The sequence below is a fragment of the Colossoma macropomum genome, unplaced genomic scaffold (assembly GCF_904425465.1).
Source record: "Colossoma macropomum unplaced genomic scaffold, Colossoma_macropomum, whole genome shotgun sequence".
Lineage (NCBI taxonomy): Eukaryota > Metazoa > Chordata > Actinopteri > Characiformes > Serrasalmidae > Colossoma > Colossoma macropomum.
In genome coordinates, this window is record NW_023494799.1 from 26,909,767 (window position 1) to 26,924,036 (window position 14,270).

The 14,270-nt window shown below is 38.4% G+C and overlaps 1 protein-coding gene across 1 annotated transcript in view; it reads left to right on the forward strand.

Annotated features, from left to right (window-relative positions):
- crb1 (crumbs cell polarity complex component 1) overlaps positions 1–13,869 on the forward strand; it is a 34,475-nt gene extending 20,606 nt beyond the window's left edge. The window contains exons 10-13 of the mRNA XM_036586725.1: positions 2,047–2,091; positions 2,605–2,727; positions 3,764–3,890; positions 13,651–13,869. Of these exons, the coding sequence (XP_036442618.1) occupies positions 2,047–2,091; positions 2,605–2,727; positions 3,764–3,890; positions 13,651–13,869 (514 nt within the window). The remainder of the gene's footprint in view (positions 1–2,046; positions 2,092–2,604; positions 2,728–3,763; positions 3,891–13,650) is intronic.
- The last annotated feature ends 401 nt before the right edge of the window (positions 13,870–14,270 follow it).

Sequence of the window (14,270 nt, forward strand, 5' to 3'; positions counted from 1 at the left end):
AATGACATTAAACTAAGATAATACAATGGTTATTGTGAACTTTAACTGAGAAAATTCTTACATTTGTGAGTTTCTTTGGTCTCTTGCGCCGCCATCTTGCCGGTTTTTCTTTTTTTCTCATAACTCTGTTTGGAGTGTTGCCTCTGAGAAACCTCTGTTTGGAGGGCCATGTAGCCCTCACACTTTGCCCTACCCCTCTATCTCAACAAAAATAGGGACACACTACTGCTAGACGTGAACGCACAAAAGGGCTAAGGGCTGAGTGGTAGGAGCAAGTGGTGAAATGGTATTGGGCCAACTAGTCCTCATCAGCCTGCAGTGCTGTCACTTAGCTCTGTCAGCTGAAGAGGAAGCCTCTGTTTTCAGTAATAAAACGTGTTTTAAAATGTGTTTCACTGTGTGCCATCAACTAAAACGGTAGGTCCACAGCCCTACATTTATGTCCATTTTTTCTTGTTTACTCCTTTCCTGAAAGGAGGTCAGCATAAACTCGGTCCTAAACTTACTCTGTAAGGCAAATTCTTTGTATGTAAAAGGATCTTACATTAATATTTCTAATATTTCTCATTATAAGACTGCTATAAGAATATATTTAATCTGTTTCGAGATAAAGGAATTTCACTTCTTTTAATAGTTTATTCACAGTATAATTTTACTTGATAAGATCACTAAAAATGGATTAAAATGGTGTTTCTGGTCTCTAGCCTGGCCTCTTTTTGTAGGATCACTAGTGACCAATCCTCAAGCAAAAAGGAAACTAACTTGGACATTTTAAAGTAATATGTTTCTCTTTAACTCTGTTATCAGAGTAACTAGAGCCTGTTGGCTCTTTATGTGTGAAGTTTTTCAACTCTGTTGAGCTCTTAGTGAGCAATGAGAAGTAAAAGGAGGTGGGAGAGACCCCCCCCTGCTGTAAAAACAACTTATACCTCTCCACAAAGACGGCCATGTTGAGGTGAAATGGTCACAACTGCAGCTTTCTTGATGTGAAAAAATTGTGTAAAATCACCACAATCATTTAAACATTTAAATACAATAAAAAGGTAAGCTACAGCCCTACATCAGTGTTGGCCGAAGTCCAATTTTTGTTGGTTTTACTTCCCTATTATCCTTTCTTTAACCCTCACGGACACTTGAATATTAGTCGAAATGCACATCCTTAGCATGCACTGTGAAAAGGGGTTAAATCAGTGCTTGATGGTTTAAGTTTGCAGTTTGCATTATGCTAATTGGTGGTCAGTTTCTATTATTAGTGCAAAACTACAAAATCAGACTTGAATAAATGAGGACTGACCACTGTAGCAGCAGTTCTAAGGCAGGGAATCTTTGTGAAGTATGAAGTACTTTTCCTCGTTTTCTCTTCACTCATCTTCTCTGTTCACCTCATTAGAGTGTGTTCCGTGCTCAGGGTGATCATGGTCCCAAGTCTGAACACGCACCATTGATCTTAACTAAAGCAAGAGCTTAAATCACACACATATGAAAAAACAATACTCTCATGAAGCAGTACGTGGCGCTTTTTAATAAAGAGAATACAGAACTATATTCTACCCTTTGTAAATTTTAATGGGGTGAAAAGCAAATACAAAGAATCTCCTTTAAGAAGCACAACAGTGTCTTCCTTTTACTGAACTTGAGTGCCCTCTGGGACTGATTTGTTAGCCTGAGAATGCAAATGTTTTTTATGATATTATTTATGTGTGTGTGAGTGTATTTGTGGTAATATGACTGCTGCCATAAGTGTCATTTAAAAGCAGCGATGGTTATAATAGTGTCTCTGTTGAGGCAGACCCCCCCCCCGTGGTTGTGCTTTGCCTTTAGGGCAGCATCAGAGGCACGCCTGCAACCATTTATCTCGTAAACACGTCTTGCTGCCACATCGTTTCCTCTCGTCTCCTTTGAAAGTGCTTCGCAGGCAGCGGGGAGATGTAATACATCCATCTTTTCTCCCCTCCAGAGCGAGAGACATCTTTGGTGCAAAGTTTTCTTGTGGAAAAACAAAAAAGAATCACATTTTCTGTTTTCTGTTTGTTTGCCCCCTCACAGCGACCAAGTTGAAGAGATTCCTTGGTACATAGTTGTCAAGAACATGTGAGTTTCATCTTTGTTTCTTTCGTTACCTCTGTACTTATTGCTGTATTTTCCTGAAATATCAAACCACCACAATGCTTGCAGCACCATTAACTCATAAAGTGATCAAATGAGGCCACTTACAGCATCCTCATTCCAAAGAAGGAATAATAGCCTCATTGTTTTTCCATATTCCATGACTTGGAATATCCTGACATTGAGAATATTCGTAAAATCGGACATTTGCGTTTTTTTCCCTTACAGTACATTGATATTGTTAGTGCGGTCCATATTAGACTGATGTTAATCCTCAGACACAGCGAAGATTTAATATGCTCTTGTTTAGCAGTCGGGGGTCCATTCAGATGCTAATTTCATTATCCTGATCGCTGGCTAATCCGCTTTTGTGCTGGATGGAGATGGGGGGGACAGCCGGTGGCCCCTCATGGGGCTCTCCAAAGCACAGGGGAGCCTGCCTCATCTTTTCTTTTCTGTTATTTTCTTTTCTTTCCTCTTCTTTTCTTTTCACCCCAGAGGCCCCAAGCTCCCAGTGTCCATCTGTGGGGACGAGAAACGGAACTACACGTGCTTTAATGGGGGTAACTGCTCTGAGGCAGCCTTTACATGTGACTGCCTGCCCGGCTTCACCGGTCACCGGTGAGTTTGTCTCTTTGTCAGTCAGTCATTCATTCACTCACTCGGTCACTCATCCTCTCTTGCTTTTCTTTCTGTTTCTCTTGCGCACTCTGAGTGAGGGCCAGACTGAATGACCATTCTCAAAAGAGGGGAATTTACTTATGAACACTGCTGAGATGAATAACTTTGACTTATAAGGAAGGAGTTTATTCAAGACATTCAGGAAACACTTACAGGAGACTGGGGTCAGCTGCCAAATGCTCCAGTCAACAGCAGTTCAATTAAAAAAAATGCCTGGGGTCAAATTTAAAATTTTGATCTATTGGTTTAAATAACCCATATCACGGAAAACCAAGTTTTGCTTTCCTTATTGATGTAAGAGTTGGAGCTGGTATCACTTTCTAGTTCATACAATGGAAACAGCTGTTTGAATGAGTTTCAGTAAGCTTGTTTTATAGCAGGAATTGAGAGGAATGATAGCGAATTAAGCAGAATGTTTCTGCAAAGCACTTTTTATACCAAAGTATAGCCCTTTTTTGAGCGCCTTTGTTGCAGGTCTTGTGTTAACATTACCGTTTGAAAAAATTTATATTTATTTCTTCAGATTTACTAATTTTTTATGACATAAAGAGCCGTCGCCAGCCCACTAAGGACCACTTGGTTTCTCCCTGAGGGCCCAAGGACCACCAGAGGGTGCTTTATGGCCCACCTGTGGTCCACGGCCCAGTGGATGAGAAACCCTGATGTGTACGTGGTCATGTAAAAATGAATCATAGCTGTGTTTGGTACCACATGAACATTATTAGTGCATTTCAGGGAAAAACATGAAAAACATGCAACAAAAAAGTAGAATAAAGCCCTTTAATATCAAATACATTTAGAAAGGCTTTGGTATAAATACAGACAAAAAAATGAGTCCAAAATCAGTGTTTTTGAGCACTAGGTCACTGATGTTTACCAAAAACATGGAAAATATTACAACTAACTCCAGTCTTCCCTATTTAGGAATTAAAGCTTATCTTTCCCACTTGACTTTCATACATGTGTCTGCATTCAGGTGTGAACAGGAGCTGGACGAGTGCAAGTCCAACCCGTGCTTGAACGGCGGCTACTGCCGCAACCTGGTCAACAAGTTCCATTGCGTGTGCGAGCTGAGCTACGGGGGCGAGACCTGTCAGATCGATGTAAGCGACATCTACTTTTACGTGGCTGTTTTACTCTGGCAGAACCTGTTCCAGCTGCTCTCTTACCTCATACTGCGGCTGGACGAAGGCGAGCCGGCCGTGGACTGGGGGGAGAATGAATGAGCTGTGTGTGGGTGTGTGTGTGTGTGTGTGTGTGTGTGGGTGTGTGTGTGTGGTTATGAGAAGAGCTGGCTGTCATACTTACAATCCTGTTCCACTGCTGATAAACAGTCAAGTCCAGTAGAAGAGGGGTGTACGTGAGCAATTTAGCAAAAACTGTCAGGCGCTGCTGAGATATGCTGGTCATTAGAGTTTATGTCATGGGCTGCTATTCTAAACTGCAGTATTTTCTACACAGAATATATTTTATTGCAAACAAAAACGTTTTATTCCCTCAGCTATAAGCTCAATTATAAACTTGCTCTGTAAGGCATCTTCACATGTGAAAGCTTCTTACATGTACGTAATATTTCTGATACTTCTCATTAGAAGACTGTTTAAGAATATTATTTCTAGACATTTTTATTTGAATTAATTGATGAAGGAATTTGACTTTCCTTAAGCATTATTTCAGAAATCAAGCTGAATGAACTGCCAGTGCAGTGGGATAATTTCACCTGATAAGATGAAATGAAAAAAAAAAAAACTAGAAATAGGTTGAAATAGACTTCAAAACAACTTATGTTTGGTTGGAGAACCATGTCTGAAGCTCCTCGTCCCTCCAGTCTACCTTCCTATAAATGTCCATTTCTACCCTCTGTTCTTCAAGGGGGGGGTGGAGGGGTTATGTTTCTGGTCTCTAGCCTGGCCCCTTTCTGCAGGACTACTAGTGACCATATCACCAGCAGAAAGGAAATTGACTTGGATATTTAAAATTAATATTTTTCCCTGTAATTCTGTTATCAGAGTAACTAGGACACTGTTGGCTCTCTCTCTGTCGATTGTTTGAAACTCTGTTGAGCTGCTAGTGAGCAATAAGTGGTGAAAGGGGTGTAGTGAGAACCTCCTGCTGTGAAAAATTCAGCCCTGTCCACAAAGACAGCCGTGCTGAGATTAAACGGACAGCACAACTGCAGCTTTCTTGATGTCAAAAATTGTGTACAGCTGCCACACGTATAAAAAGTAGCATATAAACATGCAAAAAACTATTTTATATATATTGACCTGCTGTCTTAACTACAGAGGCAAAAATCCAGCTTGCTTACTGAAGAAAAACAGGACATTAAAAACCATATGAATTTATGGCTGCTGTAAAAAATGCTGAAGCAGAACCACCCAGAACTCCAGACCAGGTTCTCAGAGTTCTTTCCCCTCCTGGAGGAATACAATCTCTTCTCATATTGCAACCATATTTTGCAAATAATCGTATAATATTGCTAAAACAATTCAATACAGAGAAACAGTAGATATATTGCCTGTATTTAAGATGCTTTTACTTGCCAAGATTTTTTGCAGTGCAGTACCCCAGTGGGTGAGGTTACAGAAGAATTTCATAAGAGAGTGAAGCAGAGTTCACTATGAATTTGGTTGTGCTACCTAAGCACCAGGACTAATTACGTCCATGTGGAGGTCCATTGTCATCAGGTTTTATCTCAGGTGGGTCATGAGTATGTCATAATGTCATGATTTGAGGCCCTCAGTAATACTACTTTGTCCATTTGCTACACCAGTAAAATTTCCTTGTTATCAAACTTCCAGTACTTGAAATAAAGACAAAAAGGGATCTATTTTGTGCCTTTCTATCAATTTTAAAGTTATAATAAAGTTATAAACAATTTTTCAAGTTATAATAAATTAAGATCTGTGCTGTATAAAACACTGCACAAAGCTTTGAACAGGGAGAACAGTTCACATATTGAAAATGTACATAATTGGATATGGGTTATTTAAAATATCCCAAATATGTATATTTATTGGTTATGACAGTACTTGAGCATGTAATAGCCTCCATTTACTTTTTTTCATATCGTCTTAAGCCGAGAAGTTTAGTGATTTACATTAGACATAGGCAGTTTTTTTGAAATATGACATACTGTTCTGTTTTTTATGTGTATTTCATCTTTAGTTCAGTCATTTACAAGCACTTATGTCACTATTCACGAGTGATCATCATAAAGTATTTCTATTTATTATGCATTTTTATTTATTCATGTATAATTTACAACATATTACTACAATTCAACTTCAACTCTTCTCACTTTTGACCCTAAATATGTGTATTTGTTAGCATCTACTAGTATAGTTTTCATGCATTCATCTGTCTGTTCATCTGTCTGTTAGTGTGTGTCATGACCAGAACATACTCTTGTCATGTGTCTGTATATAGTTCTCTAATGATGTCATCTAGCGTTGTTATCTTTAATAAAACATTTCTTTCCATTCTGTCCATTCTTGTGCTGTTATTTGTCTCTGTAGATGTAAATTTTGTTTAGCTGTCTATTGTCTGTTGTCATCACAGTGCTGTGACTCTCCCCATAGTTTGTCTTTTTCGTACGCTGTGAGATGCTGTTGCTACAGATTTTGAAGGACAGGCCAACTGAAGCAGGCACGTCAAGCCATCACGAGCGAAAATGCAGTCAAAGAATCAGCTGCAGTCTGTCAAGTCATCACTGTCTTGGTGCCCATCCTGACTCTGCTGAATGCCGGGGGCTGGCGAGCATTGTGCAAGTTTGAAACAGCTTGAAACTGATTTGAAAACTGTGTCGCAATGAAAATGGCCAGGAGTTCGGAAACTCTTGGCGAAACTGGTGACTCGTAACAATAGCAGAAATATTTTTAACTATATAGTCATTTTTAAAAGGTTCTGTCAAGAACCATATACAACAGGTTTTCCATCAGAAACCATGTAACCATGCTCAGAATGATGTATGCATTCAGGTGCTTCTTTATGTATTCAAGGTTCTAACCATTGCCTTTACTAAAGAAACTTTGAAGAGCTGTTTTTTAAAGAATGTAGTGATTTTTGGGTGACACTTTATTTTGAGTGGTCCATTTTAGATGAAATAAACACTCAACAGACTCTCAGTAACACCAACAACGTCAATGATGTAGCAGCAGTGAATACATTCATAGATTATCAAGAGACTTTTAATAAACTGCGTAAATAAGATTTGTTTATAATCTGCTGAATTCAGTTGTTTTTCACTTTATTTGGAGGGTCCAAATTCATATCTGTAGATGTTAATCTGAGACGCTACTAAACATGTAACAGGTTTAATACAGACCATCTCAACATCCTCAACAAGCTGTTTCAGTCACACTGCTGACACTATTCTGTAACTGGAGCTTCATTTGATTACGGTTTTGGGTAAGGTTGGTAAGGTTAGGTTTTGCCTAGATATTAGATATTTACCTCTACCTGTATTCAGAAGTTTCATTACTGCTATGTTGTTGATGTGTTACTGATAATCTAGTTTACTAATCATCTACAAATGACCACTTAAAATAAAGTGTCACCAATTTTTGTTTAAGCATTCAACAGATGTAATATTGGTTGTTAAAAAAATATTCAGTTCAAAACACAAAATTAGACCAAGATGGAGCTGAGAAGGCAAACCCACTAGATGACTCTACCATACATCAATAAAAAATCTAATTTGTATCTTTTTTACTTTACCCTGACCAGCCAAGACATATTTGGTGTTCAAAATTTGCTTCTTTTATTTTGTACTTGAGCTACAAGTTTAACCCCTTATATGGCAAGGGCCCACCAGAAGGCCCAAAGTTTTATTACCTAAGAATTGCTCAGCCAGTTTGCACTGACGTCCCTGTAGTTACTGAATAATAAACCTTAGTATGTAATAAACCTGAGATTTTAAGGGGTTAATGTTGCTAACAAGCAATGAAAGTATATAGCGCACTAAAAAGTACATAGCATTGCTGAAAACAGTAGTGGTAGCAGGGTGGGCGATATGGCAGAAATATGAAACTGCAATACTTTCACAATACATGACATGTACCACAATATTTTTTTTTGAAAGTTTGAAGTTGGAACAGACACAAAAAAATCACTAAAAACCACTAAAGAGATTACTATAAAAATTATGAATACAATGATTTTCTCAACTAAATTCAACAATACAGGCCTAATTATGCTTTCGTAATGAAATCTGTTGGTCAGTGTTCTTAGAGCACTCACGATATCTACAATACACTCAGAAAAGCATATTGTAATATATTTTGTCATATTAGTCATATATTTTGCATATTTTTTTTAAGAACTCAACATGGTCTGAGGTAAAATGATGACTTAGGAATTTATTAAGCACAATGCTAACTGCTGAAGTTTAATCTTCTCTTACTCGTTAGCTAAATTAGCCTCATGGTCAGTGCAGAATTGAAGAAGCAAGCTTCAAACACCAAACATGTTGTGGGATAAACTGTGTAAATTAGACTTTCTGGACTATTTCTTGGTTTGTGAATCAGCTAAAGAGCTAAAGAGTTTCCTCAGCTGTTCTTTAAACCCATGTGTAGCATGCTAGTGTGAGACTTAAAGATAGCCTCCTTGCTAATCCTCACTAACAGGATACATGTGGGAGAGCGATCACCTGACAGCACCTGCCTATCTGACACACTGTGTGACCTCATGGAAGCTCACCCCCAAATACTTTTTGACTGCTTGCCCTGCTTCGGAAGCAGCACCTGAAAATACTTTTAACATTTGTCATCTCAATTACAGTCACTGCTTTTGGTAACACTTCATTTGGATCGTCCACTGTAAATGCTGTAGTAGATGTTAAAGCTTCAAAGTGTCCCTACAGGCCATGTATGAAAACAAAGCTGCAAAATTGTTAATGACATCACAAAAACCAACATATTTACAGATATCTGCCTATAGCAGTTTAGCCCCGCCCACTCACATTGAAGGTATAAGAAGTTTTTTTTAATGAGGTACACTACAAGGCAGCCAATCAGAACAGATGTCATTTACATATATCAGTCTTAAAGACACAGTAGCAAAAAAGTCACTGTAAATTCTAAGCTAAAAGGAGAGGTTGGAAAATGGTCATGTGAAAATGAATTCCGACTGTTTTAGGTATATAAACCCACACAAATGTTATAAGTGGACCTCAAGGGAAAATACATACAATACAAGTAAAATGTAGGATAACTTAAAACATGTTGAAGCTTCTATAGATGTTGTTTTAATATGTGCAGCAGAGCACCTTCGGTTCTTTTCTCTTAAAGGGAAATTCCACCATTTTTTCAAAACATCTACGTAACTCAGTGGTTGAAATGTAAACAAAGTCATTCGAAGTGGTTTGGTGTGAAATGATTCATCATAGAGAAACTTACAGAGTCAGATTTCTATACAGTGGTAGTGATAGGAACCAGGGGTCACAATGTCTACAACACAAATATAGCCATGTTATTTACTATCCAGAACCACCAATGAACCTACATGAGTTTTATATGTAGTGCTGATATATGTGATGTAGTTAATCTAATAAAAGAGTTTTCTCTGGGGACTATTTTGCCTTATAACACTCTTCATGTATCCCTCCATCATGAATAGATTAAAATAAACTGATTAACATACGTTTTATACCAAAACTTTGTTTTACGGTAGTTTTGTAATAATGTCTCAGACATCAGGCTGAGTATTCAGAATCATTTCATGTAATAACTTTCTGTCAGGGAGCTTTTAGAGGCACACCACTGTGAAAAACTGACTTAGTAAGTTTCTGTAGAATGAAGTGTTTCTCACCAAACCACTCTAAATGACTATGTTTACATCTCAACCATATAATTATGCAGACATTTTGAAAAATATATGGAATTTCCCTTTAAAGGTGCAGTATGTAAGATGACACAACCTGTTGAATTCATACTCCACACTCCAAATAGGGGGCAGCATATTACGAGAATGATGTGGTGTCCACCCCTACTGTAAGACACAAGGAAATGCACAGTCCCTCCACCTCCCTCTTACTAGTCTAGAAGAAAAAAATCAGCATCAAGCTTCATCCCTTTATCCACCAAGAACTGAGGCTTCTTGCTGGGAGTGAGCAGTGGTGGTGATAATGGTCACTTGCCAAAAGCTTCAGCCGTCATTGTGTTTACTGGTCCATTCATTGGCTATGTGTCCTTAAATGGTCCAACTGGGGGCGGTGCCTTCAGTATGGCTGACAAGAGGTTAGAATGCAGTCTCAGGACAGTGCTACTTCATGTTGGCCTGATGAGAGACTCAACGCTACAATGCAAAGTGGTATTACAAAACAGGCTAGGCCAGGATTAGCAGGTTAGCATGCCAACTTCAGTAGATATCTCTGCAACATGGTACAAAGTCGAAACTGACAATGTCAAAACTGTTATTTCTTCACATTCTGTTGATAATTGTAGTTAATTTTGGAAAGTTTTAAACTAAAAATCTTACCAACTTTAAACAAGTCAGAAATCATGCGACAGGGTAGAAATGAGCCGGGGCCAGTTTTGTGTGTGCTGAAGCATAAATCTCGGAGGATTGGGAGAGTCTGAGCTGAGCTGGTGGCTGTACTGTAGACGTGTGCGCCTTCAGAGTGAGTGAATAGTGCTGGGCCAGCAGAAAGACGCTGCACGCTTCTCCACGAAATGCAACTCAGCAGAGCGGTGGCAGCATCGCTGCAGGTCGGGAAAACGCAGGCTAGATGTATGGGAGCAGCTTATCCCGATGACAGGGTCGTTCATCTGGAGGAAGTCACACACACATACACACATTGGCACAGAAATCCGCCCACAGTCATAGAACAGGTGATGAGCTCAGCTCCACTCACTGAGAATGAAGCTTCAAAGGCCTCTGAGCCTCTACCTGTCACTGCTGCTCAGAACAGCACAGTCAGAACTTCGGGAATGTGTGAGCGCCTTTAATTCTGATTTAAAGGCTGAACTTTAACCCTTAGTTGAGTGTTATTACTTGTTTTGATAGACTCTTCAGATGTAGTTATGTAATTATGTATGGTTACGTAGTGAGTTATGCAGTTAGTTTACAATCGCTGTGCATTCTACTGTATATTTCATATACATCTCATACATAGTAAGTGTGGTCAAACAAATGTTTTGCAACCTGCGACTCTGCCCGTGTCTGAAACTGAAAGCAGCTGCCTCGATGCCTTACTGCTCACGCTGTGGTGAAGGTACCTGTAACAGAATCGTGTTTGTATGGAAGCCCATTTCCACCATATAGTCATTTAGTCAATCATAATAATGAGAAAGTTTCCCACAATTATGACTTTGTATCTCATTGTTTTGATGTAGCATCTCATAAATATGACTTGCTATCTCATAATAAAGAGTTAACATCCCATAATACTGAGATACGATTTAATTAGAATGAGTTACTGTCATAATTATGACTTTCTCTAGTCTCTAGTATTTAATAATGCCTTAGCATCTTATCCTAAGATACTGTCATTCTTGTGAGATACTGTCATTATTATGAGATACTAAGCCATGATTATGAGACACTAACTCATGAGATACCAAGTCATAACTGAAAACTTTCTCATAGTTATGAGATACTAACTCATTATGAGACATTAACTCATTATTATGAGATATTTTGTTGTTATGAGATTCTAAGTCATAGTTATGAGATGCTAAATCTTCTTTCTCTTTCTCAATCAAACTTTCTCATTGCTATGTGATTAACGCATGAGACACTATTATTATGAGATGCTAAATCATGAGAAACTTTCTCATTATTATGAGATTAACTCATTATAAGACACCAAGTCATTTTGAGATGTTAAGTCATTAGCATAAATGGAGTGACCTCACTGTTATGAGACGTTATCTCACTAACACTTTTTTATTCAAGTGGTGGAAACAGGCTTTCATATGTTTGAGACGCGCTTCAAATGCAGCAATATGACAAGTTCTCACAAAATTAACAGCTCACTGCTAGCTGTTAGCATTTAGCTGCGTTAGTGTTAGCCGTTAGCATTAAGTAGACGAGGATATTGCACTTTTTATCAAAATGTGGTATTTTACGTTAAAGAAACTCCTCACAAAAAAAGAAACATTTCGCTGACTTTACTGGCTAAGCTAACCTACCTAAGAATTAGCTCACCTTGAACATTAGCTTAAAAGTAGCTTTTTAGGTAACATTAGATCAGTCAACCTGCTAAAGTTGAGTTGTGAAATATAGGCCTTTTTAAACCCTGAAATGGTTATTAGAATTTAAAAATATCTAAGTTTATTACTTATTAGAAATATACTAAAGTAAAAATAACATGGTTGTGATTTACTTATATAAAAACTCTGTTAAAAGTTACTTTGCAATTAGCCTAACTATAATGAATACTGCAGCTTATCTGAACGGCCCCTGTAGGTTACAAGTAATATAGAGATACACAAACAGAAGTTTACATAGCAAAACACAGGTACACTTTTAAAACAACTTTCATTTTCATGTACATAAAAACAATCACAAATAACTTGAATTTGTACACAAACCACTCTCCTCCACTGTGCAGGTGCCTTCAACTTGTTTTCCCCGACCACTGACCAAACTGACACTAACACACAGAATTATGGGAAATGTACGGCAGTTAGGGATGCATCAAGGTGTCCTTCAAAAAAACTGCCAAATGGAGGAACTGCAGTGGGCAGTGTTTTATATCAAAGTTCAAGCCATACAGGACGCCTTCCTGCCTCAGTGCACTGCCTGGCAGCATTTGTTATTCATTATTTATCATTTTAATATCCTCAATAGGTAGCCTAATGTAAACATTTAGTTTAATGTTAGATGCTAGCAGGTGAAGTGGCATGTCCTGAAACCAACTTGTTGGAGACATAATAGTGAGAAAGTTACATATTACATATTACAATTTAGTCCAAGACTAAGACTAGGCTTATTCTATGTTCAGGAAACCAGCTAAACTTCCAGAGGCCTCACAGATAAAATGTCAAAACTAATAATATTAATGTCCCTGACAAAATGAATGATTTCAAATTAAAAGTAGCTTAAGATATTTTTAAAAGTATTTAAAGATATTTAAAAGTAAGGCTATAAGTTGACTTTATAGAAGGCTGTTTGGACCTCTAGGCGTCTGCGTGCCTGCAGTGAGGTGATATGCTCTGGGAGAAATACTGCAGTTTTTCTTCCAGTAGGTCTCTAAATGGCTTCCACAGTTCAGCATTCAGGACTGAGCCAGGCCAGGAGAATGACCGCATCATAAACTTCACAAACTGGACATCTTCTCTACGTAAAGTCTAGATCAGGAATGCACAATTTCGTTCTTTCCAGCTGTAACACAACTGGTCCGGCTTTACGCTTACAAATCTAGTTTTGCTATGCATTAAGTTTACAATCCGTAATTACTTATAGATCATTACGTAATTCATTACAGTTGTTGAGCTACCTTTAAATGTATAGTCTGTATCAATAAATGCAGAGTTATGTATATAGTTACACCAATAAAATATCTCCTGTCCTTATTATAAACACGAAATTGGTCTCATTTGGAAGTTTAATCCATGCTTTTGACAGGTTTTCTTTCCCTATTTCAAAGAGTCACAACTGAGAGATAATTAAACAAAATTTAATATGACGTGTTCAGGGTATATATTCTCCAAGGGACCCAAATGGGCAAATATTTAAAAAAAAATAAACAAAATTTCTCAGTTCCAACATTTGATATGCTGTCTTTCTACTATTATTAAGTAAATATGGGGTTTAAATGATTTGCATGTTTCAACTTTTTTGGACACAGAGTTGTAAGATTATTCTTTTTACCACCAAACGCGTCTCAGACCCTGCCTGTTCTGTGTCCTCTTCTAGCTGAATGCAGAGAGTGTGGCGTCTGATCTGCTGCTGTCTGTGACGTTGGTGTCGGTGGTGCTGTTTCTGGCTCTGCTGGCCGCGGCCACGGCTCTTGTGGTGGCCCTGAACCGGCGGGCTACCCATGGCACCTACAGCCCGAGCCGACAGGAGAAGGAGGGGTCCCGCGTGGAGATGTGGAACATCGTTCAGCCGCCACCTGCAGAGAGACTCATCTGAGCCGGAAGCCATCTTTAAAAAACTGGGTCTGAGGTGTCACAGTGACTGTGATTCAACTGCCAAATGAAACAAACTCCACTTGAGCTGGATTGGTTTTATCTCAGGAGGTTAATCTGGCTGGGTGATAAAGTATCTGTCATTTTCCCAGATTACCACAGATACTTAAGCAATAGAACATGAGAGGGAATGTGTTATCGCGAAATAACACTATGGCTGTGATTTAGTCGCAGGCACGAGCCTAAGGCGTGATGTTATTCGCGACACACGACCTCAAGTGTTCTATAGCTTTTATACAACAGTTAAAGAAATAAAGTAAGAAATTAATAAACTGGGCTGTGAACGTGGCATTGAACGTTTTAATGTTAGCAATTCCTTCCGCCAAATTATAGTTCCTTAACAAG